This window comes from Plectropomus leopardus, chromosome 13 (assembly GCF_008729295.1).
Source record: "Plectropomus leopardus isolate mb chromosome 13, YSFRI_Pleo_2.0, whole genome shotgun sequence".
NCBI lineage: Eukaryota > Metazoa > Chordata > Actinopteri > Perciformes > Serranidae > Plectropomus > Plectropomus leopardus.
In genome coordinates this window covers 19,934,426-19,951,020 of record NC_056475.1, presented here as the reverse complement: position 1 = coordinate 19,951,020, position 16,595 = coordinate 19,934,426, and the positions used below count along the sequence as shown (strand labels likewise).

Genomic DNA, 16,595 nt, shown 5'->3' with positions numbered 1-16,595 from the left:
AAAATGGTATTTAATTGGCATAATATGGAAGCATGGCTTGGTGTTGGATAGAGGTCAAGGTCATGTTATCACTCTTAATAAAGAATGGATAGATTCATGTATTATTCAGGCTCCTTAACAGAGCAATCGCATGTGAAGGTTGTGGGGTCAAAATCCAGGTCAAGTCTGAGAAGAGTGTGGGTGCTCAGACGAGGGTTTGACCTCACAGCGGGCGAGAGCATAGACACAGCTGTGTGTATGAAGCAACAGACGGGGACAGAAGTCTGCAGTGTGTAGGAGAAAATAATAATGTAATATCATAGACTGAGGATGAAAGAGGGTGAAATGAGTCACTGATCAAAGCAGGGAGATAAAAGACCTCTTGAGGAAAAAGAGTCAGTTATACAATGACTTTGTTTAGAGACAGAGTTCAGTGTATCACCTACAAAGCACCATCACAAAGAGAATTCATCTTGGGGTTCGCAGCAGGCTGAATTATGTGGAGGTGAGGTCTTTTACAATGAGACTGATTGTTTATATGAATAATAGCGCACATAATACATTCGGAATGCTATTTTGTATAATTTATGGCATATGCGATGGTGCTTTTTTTCTCATCCTGGGAATTTTGTATGCATTGCAAATTAAATCTGTCATCCAAGTCATAAAACATGCACAAGCTTGCATCAAGATCTGCCTGGAATGAAACAAAAATTAATTAGTAATAAGGTGAAGACCCCAAAATCCAAATGGGATTCTGCGTCTCAGCTGAGACTGTAACACAACACAAATATGACAAGAAAGAAAACTACAGTGAAATAACAGTACTCCATTTCTTTTATCGCTAGATATGGGCGTTGCAATGAAATATTGTAGTTAGGTAGATCATTATATGACTGTCCAGTCCAAAGAAATGGTATATTCAATCCATGGCATCACAAGTTACTATCAAAGTGTGTTTTCTCACCAGATCGGAGATGTCCTCTTCCGGTTTGGGAACATAAAAGAGCATTTGGTTGTCGATCCACACCTTCAAACGCAGGTAGTGGCAGGAGGGGTCTATGTTGTGGGTCTGGGGGCAACAAAAAAAGAAGAAAAGCAGTTAAGAAAAAGAAATTTTAAAGTGAAGGAAATCATGACAAATTTTTTCATTCCTCTTTCCAAAATAAGACAGGCATAATCACTCTAATTACTTGTGGTTTATTCTCCCTGCAATTTGAAGCCAAGCCTGTCTTCTTTTGTAACACATGGATAATATTTTAAACTCACCCATCAAAACACCATTATATTTTCCATTACCACACTCTATTGCTCATGAAATCCCCTGACAAAAGGACACAGACATATACTATGTATCCTATCATGTATATAATCCCAGTATATCTGCATGCATGTAACACACAAGGGCCATGAATTAGATGCTCCAGTTCCTTGACATGTTTATAGCATGCATGTACACAAACGCCCACACACACGTCAATCAGCTCCATGCAACCGACCCGCCGAAAGTGGCATGCATACGTATCATTAGGCATCATTATTGCAGTGTTTCTGCGGCTGAGACCAATTAGAGAAAAGAGGAGACGGATTGCAAAGAGAATTGACAAGTCTGTGTGAGACTGGAATACGCAGTGTATATTGTAAGGCGGGAAAACAACCAGGAAGAGATCTGTGACACTGTCAGTCAAAGTGCACATGTGACATCTACAGTGTTAATTTCTGCCCTCCTAGAAGTGCCAGAGACAGGCTCATAGCTCGGGTATTCTCACATTCATGTTCAGATTTTAATACAAGGAGACAAGAAAAAAATGACTTTTGCATGTTTGCCTGTCTTCAGCTGTCAACAGACTGTAAAACAGCAAGATCGTATCCTTATGCAACTTCTGGTATTAAAAACCTCAACAGAGCTGCGTGCAATTTTATGAGATGCATTCCTGAAGATTGCATGTGTTTGACAAACCTGTGAAAATGAATTATTTGCATGCTCGACAGCTGCTGACTCGCAAGAGTTTTAGGGAGCATTTATGCATGTCTATTTGTGTGTGTGCAGGGGCTATGAAACCAAAAAGGCCAGTCAAAACTGTATATTACTTACATCACTGCAAATTGTTGAACAAGTGCATAATGTTTGGCCTGTTATTATTACCCTTATATGTACTGTATCATATAGCATGTACTGCAACGTTTTTGCATGGTTCTTTCAGTAATGGCCCACCTTGCAGACGGTGCTCAGGACTTCCAGCGCTGTCTCTCCAGGTTGTATGATAGCCAGCACAGGCTGATTGTTCGGAAGACACACCCAGGAGGGAGCAAGGTAATCAGGAACCCACATGTCGCTGTCTACGTTTTGCTGAGGAAGGCTTTTTACCGAGCCCTCCTTTTCCTTCTGAAAATGCAACACACACAAACACATTGAGGGTCTAAGCATCTTTGAGTAGCCTTTGTGCTTAGTGAAAAGAGAAGCCACCCCATAATAAACTCAAGCTTATCATGAAAACCTTTCAGATCTAATTGAGGTTCTCCTCTGTGAAGAAATAGTAACAACATAACTCTATGGTTGCTTAAACCATGTTGTTATTCTCCTAATTTATTATTATTCCCCATTTTGTCCATACAAACAGATTTGTTCTGATTGATTAGACTAAAGTGATGGATACTGGTGGTGGCCTGAAAGCAGCAGGAGATCTGATTACAAAATCTAATTCATTTGTAGTGATGAGAGCCTTGTGATACAACAGTCTCCCTAGGTGAGTATGCGTTACATAGGCCAACAGTATGTGTGTGCATTCTCTTCAAAGCACAGTATGTAACCTTTAAGCCCATCAGTCTGACCTCTTACAATCTGGCAGCCATGTCAGCCTCTCTCCTCTGATTCTGTCCTGCTTGTCTCTTCTATTCGACCTCACACTGTCTGTCACTGATACCTTATCTGCTCCTATCAGGTAACACCATCCACAAACTCGTTTATTCTTTTATTCCACCATTGCAACCCCCCCAACGCCTCTCCTTCTGGTGCCCCTTTTCCCCTCTATCTGCACATCACTCCATCATCCCCCTCCTCCCCATCTTTCATTCACGCCATACAATCTGCTAACTGTTAACAATCCGGCCCGGTGGTCCCTGTTTAACTGAACTGTGTGTGTGTGTGTGTGTAAGACAGAGAGGGAAACAGACAGAGACAACTATATTCAAAGGCACATTTTTGTATGCACAAACAAAACACACGTGCACATGTTCACTTCACAAACAAAATACAGACACACGCAGTTATAAAGAAAAACACGCACACATTTTCTCAGACAGACAACAGACCGGGGGGCCCATAACTAGTACCTCCCCCCATCTCCCTGAACTCCCCAGCCCTGCTCGGCACCATCTGGCTCCCCTCCTGGCCTGCGTAGGATGCCATTGCTGTGGGGCGGGGGTCCTAGGCGGCACACTAAACCACTTTCTCTCTCACTCCCTTTTTTTGCCATCAGTGGGATTCCCCAAAACAAACAGAGAAGCTGAGACAAGCCCATCAGATGTGAGCTACAGAAATCTTGCAAGAGATGCTCATTTCTACTGATGCAGCATTTCCAGTTTTATTTTACAACCAACCGAGGCATACTTCCTATGCATTTCTTCACTGTCATGCCAAACTCTGCCAGCTGAAGCTAAGCGTGGGAGGAAAGAAATCAATCTCCCATAGTGCCACTGGGGGCCTCCACGGTCAGAGCGGATGAGTGCTGCAGAGTTTTCTTCCAGAGGCTTGTCTTCCCTCCCCCCTCATCTCTGCTGCCTTCTACCAGCGCTCATAAAATATAGAGCTGGTACGCTTGTCCTTGCACAACCCATGGGTAATTGGACATTTTTCCTTCCAGTTCACAAAAAATTGTCATTTATCAGCATGTGATAAGGAACTATTGGAAACATTATACTGATAGAAGCCTTGGATAATTTATTTTCCTTTCTGAAGATATTATTCATTATCAGTAAGTTTCTATAAATTGTGGTCTATATGACAGATACACAGAGCACAGATGGTGTGAAACTGCCAGGTCCTTTGGTTGCAAATGTCTGCATAATTTGTTGAAACATCAGAAAGCTAATGATCTGAACATATCGGATCAAATTTGTCTCAGAGGGATTAGCAGACAGAAATATCCCTCCAGACCAAAGCCAATGATGCTGATAGAGTTGGAATCGCCTAGAGCAAATGAAAAGAAGAAATGGGAATCTGTCAACACTGATCTGAAAATGGTGTTTTACACTGATGATAAAGAGGAAGAATAATGGCTTTATTTCTGGCTATGGCGCAAAGCGGTCAGTATTAAGAAAAAGGAGAAAGCCGAAATAACCCCAAGTTAACCCAGTAAAGTCTAGTGGAGGAAATTATTTGTTGTGTGGTGCAGGAAATGGAATGGATGCAGAGGAAGAAAACGGTTGTTTGTATACCACAAATAAACTCAAGAGTCATCTGATAACAACTGATGAGACTCTGCAGCTTTTAAAGTTTTACAGTCTGATAATTTCTCCTTTCACTCTCCAGCTAGAAAGTGGCTGTCTGAAAACATTAAAGCAGGAGCTCAAAAATGACCTCAAAGAAATGCTCATTGGTGCAGAATGATGCAGGGATTTTATGCCTCCCCCTGCTAGCCCGCCAAATGAAGAGCAAGTGCACCAAAAGGATCTCAGTTAAATGAATGGAGGTGGAAAATCCAGTGATGTTGCTGACTCTTAAGAAGTCTTAAGAAGCCCATAGCCCATTATTCAATACAAAGGTTCATCAGATGCTCCAGTGATTTTTATGCTGGCTTATGCAAAAGCAAACAATGACAAAGGAATTAGCCTTCAGCTATACAAGCTCTGGATCTCTGTAGTGAATCAAAGAGGAGGGGGAACGTAGTGTTTAGCCTTAGGAAGACTATTACTGTATAGACACAAACAGTCACCACAATGGAATTGGAGGCAAGTTCTGGGAGACTTGAACTCTACTTTTACCTCTAACTTTCAACAGCGAATATATTCTGTAAATTTCTGAAAAACAGGATGGGTATGAAGTAACACATACCATATCAAAATGTCAAGGAAGATGCAATTCTAATATAGGCCTTTAAATAAAAAGACGTTTGTGTTGTGTTGGTACTTTTAAAGATGGCTGAGCACTTACAGATTTCTCACTGACAGAGTCTTCAAACATGCGCTCCAATGGTTTCCTCACAGGCTCAATCCCATCAACAAAGACCTGCATCCACACAGAGAACAGAAAATTGCAACTGCAACAAAATACATCCAATTCACAGCAGTTGTTACATATACAACTAGAAGACATTCCTTAGAGAAATGTCAAAGCTGAGCTAGCAACCTACACTCTAATTGTGTTTTTATGTTTTAAGTTACCTTTATGTTTGCAGAAATGTACACATTTTTAATGCTAGTGCTCGCTTGGCATTGAAATGGCTAAATACAGAAATATTAACAGCCCAGACGGTTTTTCCTCTTTGTGATAACAATTATGATGGGTTCAGCCAGACCTCTCTCCAACGCTGGCACAGTGTGAGATAGGTCTGGCTATGCGAGACTACCGTTTCAAATACCAAAAACTGTGAAGACAATCAAAAGCTTGTAGTGTAATGATAACCTGGTTGATTGAAGGATGTCCCTTGGTCTTTCTCTTTGAGGCAGTGTCCAGTCCCCAGAGGGAGGAGAAGCGGCTACGACGTTTACTGAAGGTCCGAGGCATGGCTTGGTTCCGCCTCCTGATGCTGCTCTCTGTGCGGGCTGACACCTGTGACGGTGATAATAACAGAAAACATCAATCTAATGTAGGCGGTATCTAAACCTTAATTACAGAGTTGTCACAGTCAATCAAGATTGTTATTTGAACATCATTATTTTACATTAAAAGACTTTTAAGAGACATCAATGCAATAATAATGTGGCAGATGCTAACCGCACCCAGGTGTCTGTAGCAAACAATATTATTTGCATTCTGGATGGAAGAGCTGATGTGGCTATTTACACCCAGGTGCATATTCTGGAGTGTTAAAATATGACGTTAACATGAACGGCTCTCTTAAGTCAAAGTTTGTTTACAGTGTGCATTCAGCTGCTTTATAAATCATAAAAACTGAAAAATAATGAGTTGACTGAGTCAAAAAAAATAATAAGCCAACTTTGACTCACACACGATTCACCAGTCTCCTATGCATGTCCTGTGCTTGACCCATACATTCAACACATCTTATTCCCCGCCAATTGAATATCTTACACTTTTTACTACATCATCTGACTTTCTAGCAGTAAATGTGTGAGTATTTTTTTTTTTGTATAAGTATTGCCTTTATTTCAGAGCATATCTAATTGGTTAGTACTAGCCCTAAATATGACCCCTTTTTATGACCCCTTTTCCCTAATCCTTATTGTGCTGATGTGACGAGTCACAACACAAAGTGAGATCCACAATAAGGCATCATAGGGACGGGCGTAAATAGCCAAATCGCTGAAGTGTGACTATTTTCACTTGGGTGCAAGAAGACACAGTTCAAGTTTTTTGTATATTTATGTACATATTATATAGCATATTTATGTATATGTAGTACATGCAATTTTTCAAGTACTTCGCACAGTTTCTGATGTTTTTCCTGAAAGCATTTTACTGATCAACTGCATTTAATATGATAATGGTATTTAACACCACTCTTTATTTCATTAAATTGCTGAGCTGCAGTTTAAGTGAATGGACTGAGAATAAAAAAGTGGACTGGTAGACAACAAATGTGCCCTGCACACTGATAGCAGTGGTTGTCTGTTTGTTCTACGAGCCACTTTTTGCATTCATACATATAAGTGTACACACTGGCATGTGAACACACCAACACATTACAAAAGCACACAATTCCAGCTACAAAGTATACACTAATAGCCCACACTGAACACACTCAACCTCTTATAGTCTCCTTCAGTGGGCCACTACACATTCAATGAGAAACCACTCTTGGCATTTCTGGGTTAATAACACATTGAACTACTGAGCTACATGAGCAGCACTGACTCACTATATGGTAAACGAATGCATACTTCGATGCACATGTATGTTCTGTATGTGCACACAAGCACATACTGTACTTGTGTGGGTGTGTGCTCATCGGTCTCCTCACCAGTCACTGCTCATGAGACACACACACTTCAAACATAATAGGTCAAACTGTCTTCAAGACTCTTCTTATGTAAGATGCATGTAAGGCCTTTTTACTGCCTATTTTATTACGATGTCGCTTTTGGCTATGGATAATAACAACCCCGATGAGTAAAAAGAATTACTAAAGAAAGTTAAAAAAAGAAAGAAAAAAAAGTAGAAATGTTCCTTTTGTAGCCAAGGAAAACAGATAAGAGTTGAGAGAGAGGACAGTTATCTTTTGCTGAAAGCGATGTGAATTGTCTCATTTAAATGTTTTTGCATTTCATTAATTAATTACAAAATTGTATTCTTTATTATACATTATTATATTATATATACTATAAGAGTCTTTACGACAGTTTGACCTATTATGTTTGAAGTGTGTGTGTCTCATGAGCAGTGACTGGTGAGGAGACCGATGAGCACACACCCACACAAGTACAGTATGTGCTTGTGTGCACATACAGAACATACATGTGCATCGAAGTATGCATTCGTTTATTCGCACAGTTTCTGATGTTTTTCCTGAAAGCATTTTACTGATCAACTGCATTTAATATGATAATGGTATTTAACACCACTCTTTATTTCATTAAATTGCTGAGCTGCAGTTTAAGTGAATGGACTGAGAATAAAAAAGTGGACTGGTAGACAACAAATGTGCCCTGCACACTGATAGCAGTGGTTGTCTGTTTGTTCTACGAGCCACTTTTTGCATTCATACATATAAGTGTACACACTGGCATGTGAACACACCAACACATTACAAAAGCACACAATTCCAGCTACAAAGTATACACTAATAGCCCACACTGAACACACTCAACCTCTTATAGTCTCCTTCAGTGGGCCACTACACATTCAATGAGAAACCACTCTTGGCATTTCTGGGTTAATAACACATTGAACTACTGAGCTACATGAGCAGCACTGACTCACTATATGGTAAACGAATGCATACTTCGATGCACATGTATGTTCTGTATGTGCACACAAGCACATACTGTACTTGTGTGGGTGTGTGCTCATCGGTCTCCTCACCAGTCACTGCTCATGAGACACACACACTTCAAACATAATAGGTCAAACTGTCTTCAAGACTCTTCTTATGTAAGATGCATGTAAGGCCTTTTTACTGCCTATTTTATTACGATGTCGCTTTTGGCTATGGATAATAACAACCCCGATGAGTAAAAAGAATTACTAAAGAAAGTTAAAAAAAGAAAGAAAAAAAAGTAGAAATGTTCCTTTTGTAGCCAAGGAAAACAGATAAGAGTTGAGAGAGAGGACAGTTATCTTTTGCTGAAAGCGATGTGAATTGTCTCATTTAAATGTTTTTGCATTTCATTAATTAATTACAAAATTGTATTCTTTATTATACATTATTATATTATATTTTTGTGACTGGTGAATCAATATTATTATAATATATTTTATTTAATTTAGTTTATGTATATTGCAAAGTGCCCCTTTATAGCAGTATTTGATTAATGCAATAACAAAATTTAGAATCAGGGGGAAGAGGAAAAGAACTTAGCAGGAAAGAAGGTAGAGAAAAATAGAGATAGTGTGAGACACAGTAGAGGAAAATGTGAAAAAATGAAGCAGAAAAGACGAAGGAGAGACTGAGAGAGACTGAGTAGGAAAACAGAGCAATAGACAAAGGAAGTGAGGGTGTAGGCAGAAAAAGGAAGGGGGGGGTCAGCAGAGCAGAGAGTGTTAAGCCTGTTTGTGGGAAAGTGCCTCGGGGATGGCAGCTTACTAACAGAGTTCGTATTGATTCACCAGTCACAAAAAAACACTATCAACCTCTGATGTTCTAAGTGTGTGTGTTTGCGTGTGTGTGTTTGGTGTATCCAATGGCCAGCTTGTATGAAACTGGCCTATAGAGAAATTATTTCCACCTCTTTCTCTCGGCTCTGCTCTTTGTTTCCTGGATGGTATTTGGCAGAGCACACAGCTACATGATATATATATATATATATATAGATCATAACATCTATGGAGGTGTTTCACTCTGTACATTCTTGGAGCGCTCAAGGTGACAACGAGAACACGGTTCAGAGCTCTGAGCTAATGAATTGGCTTTGAGCCACAGGGTACAGAAGTAAACATCAGAATAATATGTGAAGAAAATGATCTGAATGTGCGAGGTGAAGACGGTGTGTGCAGGTGCCAGCCTTGGAACAAATCCGCTAATGACGATAAACCTCTGGGAGCAGGACCAATATTCTGGTCTGATCTGTTGTAGCCAGCGGATATCTGGACCACGACTTCCTCTCCTGTGTGCTGGTCATTTCAGCTAATCTCCATAAACAGATATCTGTGTATGAAGGCAGACATGTTTCTATGTAAAAAAGTTTATAAAAAGCGAACTCGATAAAGCGATAGCTGACGGGTTCCGAGATTACATTTCAGCCAGCTCTGTTTACTGGTGTTATGGTACAATACTAATCAGACTACAAATGTACCAGAGCACTTGTCCCTTTGCAGACATTTGCAGATATCTCTTAATATTAGTTTGCAGATTTGTCAAGCAAACAGAAATTCTTTGAGTGGGCGTATGCGACAAGATGCTCACTCTTACAGCTAGATAAACACACCCACTCTCTGAGCCGGTATTGAGGGTCAGCGGTTGGGAACCTCTCTGTAATGCTTACTGGAACATGTCACAGCACGTGGGACAGAATTTGGATTAAGGAGCTGTGATTAAGTTTAAGAGTCAAATTACAGCAAGTGGGGGAGACATTTGGAAAGAGGAGTCACACACGAATACTGAAAAAAACGTGTGTACATAAACGTGAGCGGGTGAATGGGCATTTTTTCATACCAGTGCATGGAAGGAGGACACAGAGAAGATGCCCAGTCGTCCCATAGCCAGCTTGGTGGGACGCGAAGCAAAGCCCAGCAGGCGTTTGGGGTTGGGGGGTTCGCCGCCCTGCAGACTGGCCAGGTAGCAGCGACAGCGGAACAAATCCATGTGAAACCGCTCCAAGTTCTGCTCCCACAGGAAGATCTACCAGAAAGTGAAAAGGATGGATTAGTGATTATGCAAGATAAGCAAACTTTGCTGATTAGATCCAGATTTATCTATGGAGCAGCTCCAAGTTTGGCCACTGATGAAAAACACAGCAGTGATGAAGACAAAACAAAAGGATAAAATATGCATGAGAGATCACTCTTTGTTAGATAGTTTTTGGTCATTTCAGGAGGAGTGAGATGTGGGAGTGATGAAGACCCTGTGGAGAGGCATTACTCACCAACACTACCCCCACCAGTCGCCGACCTGCTGTGCTATGTGCAATGTATCACAGGGTGGGCCGTGGGAGGTGGAACACAGCGACACACACTCGCAATGAAACACAATCTAGACTTCATGTGCACTGGTCCTTGTGTTAACCTATTTGTTCCAGGACTTAAAGGGACAGTTCACCCCAAAATCAAAAATACCTCTTTTTCTGTTACCTATTGTGCTATTCTTGAATCTTCCTTTTTGTGGTGTGAGTGGCAGAGTGCTGGAGATATCTGCTGTAGAACTCTCTGCCCTCTCTCAAATATAATGGAACTAGATAGCACTTAGCCAAAAAAGAGCCAAAAAATACATTTGAATTCAAGAACAGTGTCTCTTTCCGGAAATCATGACCCAGTTATTCAAGATAATGCACAGGCCTTGTTGTGAGCACTTTCATATGGTAACTGTATTCTTTCAACCAAACTACACCTGCTAACCGCTTTACCTCGCAGAGAGAAGCTACTACTAGCCAATGTCCCAACTCAGCCAAGGAGGACATTGTTGATGTTTACATCTCTCACTGTCATGTGAGCACATGTCTCTCGTCCATGAGTAGATGCATGCTATCCTCTGTATGGTGTTACTATTGGCAGGTAGTTCTGTAGGGAGAAAACAGTTCCTACATGAAACTGCTCACAACAAGGCTGTGGATTCCCTTGAGTAAGCAAGTCAAGATTTCTGGAAAGAGACATTGCTGTTGAGTTTTTAAAAGCATTTTTTTGATGCTTTGAGCACCACAAGCCGAGTGCCATTTAGTTCCATGTTACTGCCATCCGCAACACTACACACACAAAAAAACCCCAAAAAAACTACATAAATAGCACTACAGGTAAGAGGGAAAATATGTATTTTTGATTTTGGAATGACTGTCTCTCGAACTGCTCTTTCTTTGAATCTTTAATTAAAAGCGAATCCCAGGCCTGTTTATTTATGTAAACTTTTGTCGATTACTGTGGTTCCAGATACAGATCAGGTTCACTCAGGTTAAGTTAAGGCTTTTTCACTCCTTTGATCTCACATTTCGATCCCACATCCCATTATAGTAGGAAATCAAAGTCCCGGTGTTTTCTCAGAAATGTGACATGTTCTACACAGTTGACATTACGTAACAACTTCCTGGTGCTTTACATTATGTAATACTGTTTTCTTTTAATAACCCACATGCCACACACATACAAAGACACAGGGGTCTGCTCCCACAAGGGGCCCTATTGTTTCAGGGCACATTCTTAAACCGTCTTGCAATGTTTACATGCAATGCTGCTTTCACACTGAGCAGCAGCTCCAGACATGCATTCACAGAGTGAGACAAAAGCGACACGCGATGTTTTACTGACAGTGAAAAAAAATCAGATCTTCAAAGCTTTAAAATTCCAGCTTTGACTTGTTTCAAAACAGCTATTAAATATGGAAGAATTAGCAAGAGATTTCCGGCTCACCTGCTGGCTAATAGTATGCATTGCATGTGTTTCAACATGTGTTTGGAGTATTCTGCATTCTGCTGCACTTAAATGTGTTAATATATGAGCACGAGTCAGAATAGTTGAACACATCTGCTGTCGAAGTACTCCTTAAGAACATTTTGTCTTGATGACGCCATGCAGTTAAGATGATTTAATGCTGAGATTTCAGTGCTTGAGAGCATTGGTGGAGTTCAAAAGTACAAAGATGTGCATCGGTAAAGGCCCTTAGGTGCTTTCATTCAACTCAACTGGAGGTTAAAATGCACTGGGTAGGGCGCTCAACACGAGATCACAAACCTGGTTCGGATCAGCATCACATCCACATAAGGTATGAATAATTTGCTGTATGATCATTTGAGCTGATTCCTCTCTTTTTGAATTTGCGTGTTATTACTGTACAAGCAGCAGCTTTAATCTGTTTGAGTGCTTGCAGAGCTCTTGACTCACAGCTCCCTTTTGCCTCCTTCTGTACCTGCTCCAGTATAGTCTTCCTCTTCTTGGCGTCAGTGACAGTAGACAGCTGCATGTCTCCCATCTTCTTCATTTTCTCATCCATGTCGATCTTCTGCTCCAGCTTGCGGATCTCTGTTCGCAGCAGTCGCACTGTATCCTCCCTGTGGTGCTGCCGAGCCAGAGCCGCGGCGCATGCAGAGTGGATCGCTGTGATCCAGTTCTCCAGTTCTGTCTGTCCTGACGTCTGACAGCAGGGGGGGAAAAAAGAGGAAATTAATTCCAAAACATCTCTGAGAAATTAACGGGGAAAAAATCAAAAATTGACAGCTAAGAGAATTGAAGCACGAGTTCCATTATTAGCCTCTGGGAGAGGGTGGTCACTACAATCTCATCATCATTTTATTACTTATCTTCTCATCCATTGATTGAATGTCACTGTGGACAGCTGCCATGCATATAAATAGACACATGTTAATACTACACAATAGTCACTGTGGTGGATCACTGTCACAGTATGACAGCATGGCCTTTAAACATGTCAGACATAAAACAAACACATGGACAGTGGACTGGCTTATCTCCCACACACGACTAAATGTCATGTACTTGTGTGCCACACATACACAAACACCCCAGGAGAAATAACATCTCCTAATATTCCCATCCATCTCTGTCTCCCTTATCTTCATGCAGTCCTGAAAACAATGAAAAAACTGAAATTTAACTGGATTTGAAGTCAAAGACAACTGCTGTTCTGTTGTTTTGTATGGAAGTGCACCATTATGTCGCGTTTTAAATGCCAGTGTGTCCCTCTCTCTCTCACCTGAAAGAGGAAAGCGTCTCCCACTGAGTTGCTGAGACAGAAGACAAAGTCTTTCTTGGGGTGTTCGGGTACGGCCTGCACGATGCTGTTCTCCACCCACAATGCATGTTTGGGAACGCTGTTGTGGTCGATCCCAGAACGACAGTCTGACTCATACAGGAAAAGAGTGCAGCCTTGAAGAATGCATAGAAGAAAGACAGAAAGAAAAAGAGAGATAGAAAAAGGATTTTTTATATTGATGACACATTAAGAACTGTATTTTATCTAACTGAAACAATTAGTAAGACAAGATTTTCTAGCACCATGTTGCAATTATATGAAAACTGAGAGTGCAAAAAATTCCCCCAGCAAAAAACAATAAATTAAAAAATAAAATAAATTAAAATGAATGTACATTGTTAGTTACTGCTTCTAACATATAACACAAGGTCAGGCAGAGTACTTAGAGATATTTCCTGATTTATTTATCATTATGGGGCAAGGATATGAGGACAGGCAGCAGGCAGGAATGCAGCTGCTGTATCTTATGCATTTCTAAAGGACTAGATTGGATTGGACACGGATGCTGCTGTAAAATTAAATTGTGATGAGGCGGAGGAGAGGAAATGTAAGGCCACGCAGAAGAGGGTGAGGGCGGACAGTGGAGGTGACCACCAAGGGCATGAACTGTGTTCAGACTGATGTGATTACAGTCCAACAGGAGAGAGAATGAGATTAAACAGGTTGGGGTCTAGTTAAGATGTTTATCTGAGTCCGACATTGTGGCTGCATGATTGAGATTAAAATCAAACACAGGTAGAAATCCGAAGAAATCTTCACCTTTCAAAGAGACCCAGTAGTGTTTCCATTTGCGCCTTGTTGCGGGCTCCACTTTCTTGTTTTTCTTATGAACCAAGAAGTTCTTCACAGCCAGAGCGCCTGCTTTTCTGACCGTGCCTTGTGCACTGCAAATCAGAGCATCCGATGGATATGCACTGCTGAGTGTGCCGCTGCTCTGCTCATCACTCACAGCAGAGCCAGCCTCCTCCGTGAAGTCCCGACCCTGATGTGTCTGATGAGAAAACCATGGAAAAATTGAGTGATGACAAGCATGGCCAATCTATCATCTACTTTTTTAAAAAAGGAATAACTTAGACACACATGCACAAAGAAACTGACCCAGGCTTGATTGTCCAGCTCCTTCCGGAAATTTTCATACACTCCTCCCCTGCCTCCCTCGCCTCCTCGTCCTTCTCCTCCTCCTGCGCTGCTGCTCCCGCTGTCGCTCCCGTTGAAAACACTGCTCTCGGTGGCTGAGTATACTGAGAAAGAGGCCGACATGGCCTTACAGCGTCGGGACACCAACTCTCCATCCCCGTCGATCTCTGTGGTGACGCCATCGATGCCACTATCACCATACTCACTTCCCTCGCCCAAAACACCCGAGATGTCCTGTGAGGAAACAGAACTGATTTACTTATGAATTATTAATGTACATACGCACATATTTACAGATATTTGGATAGCCAAAATGTGCACACGCACAGATTAGGCTACCCAAGTTCTCTCTGTATTTATATTTGTGTGTGTGTATATGTAGTATATGTGGGTGGGTGCACATGTTTTTCCATGCATATCTCCCAAAAGAAATTTTTTCACTTTGAGCGAGAGGTTTTCTGTGCTTTCACACTTTTCTTTTACCAAGCATTGCCTCCCTCTGTTCTTTTTCTCTTTGTTTTGCTGTGTTGATGGTCTATTTATATCCGGTCTAACAACCCCCTCAGCCTGGCTAGATGAATTTATAATAAGCACTTAGGGTGCTCTGCTATCCAAGGGTGCTTGGGGGTTCTGGGAATGAGTTGAAAGAAAAGCCTGGTTCGCTATTTTAGTGCTTCCTTTTTATTTGGGAACTTTTTTTTTATGAATGACACATGAAAATGCAAAAGCACATGAACATTCTCTAATCTATAGATGCAGTTTTGTTTTGTCCATTGAATCTCTTATTAATTGGCTTCTTGGTGAAACATCACAGTGACTTTGCTTCATCCCTTTTCCTCTGGGTTGAATCTGCTTTTGTGACTTTGTATGAAAACCTTCTAAATTATGTTCAAAATGTCTTTGTGTGCACATTTCTGCATGTTAGGACAGTGTGTGTGGTTAGTGAATGGGACATGTAAGATATTATGCTTTAATGCTTTTATTTCTGCAGGGGAAATGAAGGAACCAGGCCAGCACTGGACAAGTAGCCCCACAGCGACTTTCTATCCAACTCCTTGTAATCCCTTTCCCCGCTACACAACTATACACACATCCTTAAAGCACATAGATAAAAATGTGCACACACACAACTGCATAGCATGAGCACACACAGGAAATGTCACTGAGTTGTCAACAAAATTTTAATTGCTGTCCTCTGTCGTGTCACTGAACGCCCTGAACCTCCTGGGTACTGCTGATAAACAAAGTCCTCTATCTTTCTACATTTAGCCGTGAGAATCTCAGAAAGGAGAAACAGAAGAGACAAGATACTTAACCTGGCAAATGTTTCATCTGCTTTGTAATTTTATTCATATATTTATTGATAAAATTGAATCTAACCTGAGTAGTTTGTGCACGGCGTCCCTGGAAAGCAGGGCACGGAGCAGCAGGGATGCCAAGCCCTGCCAGGCCCTCTGACAGGCAGTGGGAGCGTCGGCAGGGGAGCGTGAATGCTCCATACCCGCCACCATCCTCCTCGGTTGGAGACATCAACCCCTCCTCCCCTTCTCCGTCTCCATCGCACTGGGCTTCTCTGCGGTTTTTAGCATAGCGGCTCCTCTGCCCCCTGAGGCCAGGACTCTGCTGGCTGCACAGATGGTCCAGAGAAGATGCCCTTTCAGCCGAGCCTGGAACATACACAGGTGGTTAGTGTGTAAATCTGTGTGTGTGTTTGTGTTTGTGTTTGTGTGTGTGTGTGTGTGTGTGTGTGTGTGTGTGTGTGTGTGTGTGTGTGTGAGCAAGGTTAGGTCAGCGTATTCTGATTGCTGTCATTTACTTTCAGATTACTTTGCCAGATTTGACGTGTGAATGAACCTTCCCCATGTGTGTGCTTGTGTGAATCTGTATGATTTTTGTGAGTGCGCACGTGTGTGTACGTAGCAGGCCCATTCATTATTCTGAGCGAGCCGACCACCTGAGGCAGCGCTTAGACCTTCAGCAGTCAAGTTAGCAGCTACCGCCTGCTGTCGCACTGAGCTCCAGCAGCTCCTGCACAGCACCAGCTAAGCTAACAACCCTGTGATCAACTGAACTACTGCGACTGATGGATGGCAGCTAACCTTCAATCAGCAGATTTTCTCAAATCATTTTTCCCCACTCGGTGAGTGTCTCGGTGCAATTTTTCCCACCTTCCTCCCCCTCATCACCTGTGAAGCGGATCAAATCAAGCTAACACCCCTGCACACA

At 41.7% G+C, this 16,595-nt stretch overlaps 1 protein-coding gene across 3 annotated transcripts in view; it reads right to left on the bottom strand.

The window, feature by feature from the left end:
* Positions 1-16,595, bottom strand: part of LOC121952201 (rho guanine nucleotide exchange factor TIAM1-like) — a 67,507-nt gene that overhangs the window by 27,913 nt on the left and 22,999 nt on the right. For all 3 annotated transcript variants that reach the window (XM_042498732.1, XM_042498731.1, XM_042498733.1), the window contains exons 4-13: positions 15,750-16,036; positions 14,331-14,603; positions 13,992-14,223; positions 13,173-13,345; positions 12,369-12,593; positions 9,972-10,157; positions 5,603-5,749; positions 5,132-5,206; positions 2,195-2,365; positions 947-1,051 (exon numbers count right to left, since the gene is read on the bottom strand). In XM_042498732.1, the coding sequence (XP_042354666.1) occupies positions 947-1,051; positions 2,195-2,365; positions 5,132-5,206; positions 5,603-5,749; positions 9,972-10,157; positions 12,369-12,593; positions 13,173-13,345; positions 13,992-14,223; positions 14,331-14,603; positions 15,750-16,036 (1,874 nt within the window). The remainder of the gene's footprint in view (positions 1-946; positions 1,052-2,194; positions 2,366-5,131; positions 5,207-5,602; positions 5,750-9,971; positions 10,158-12,368; positions 12,594-13,172; positions 13,346-13,991; positions 14,224-14,330; positions 14,604-15,749; positions 16,037-16,595) is intronic.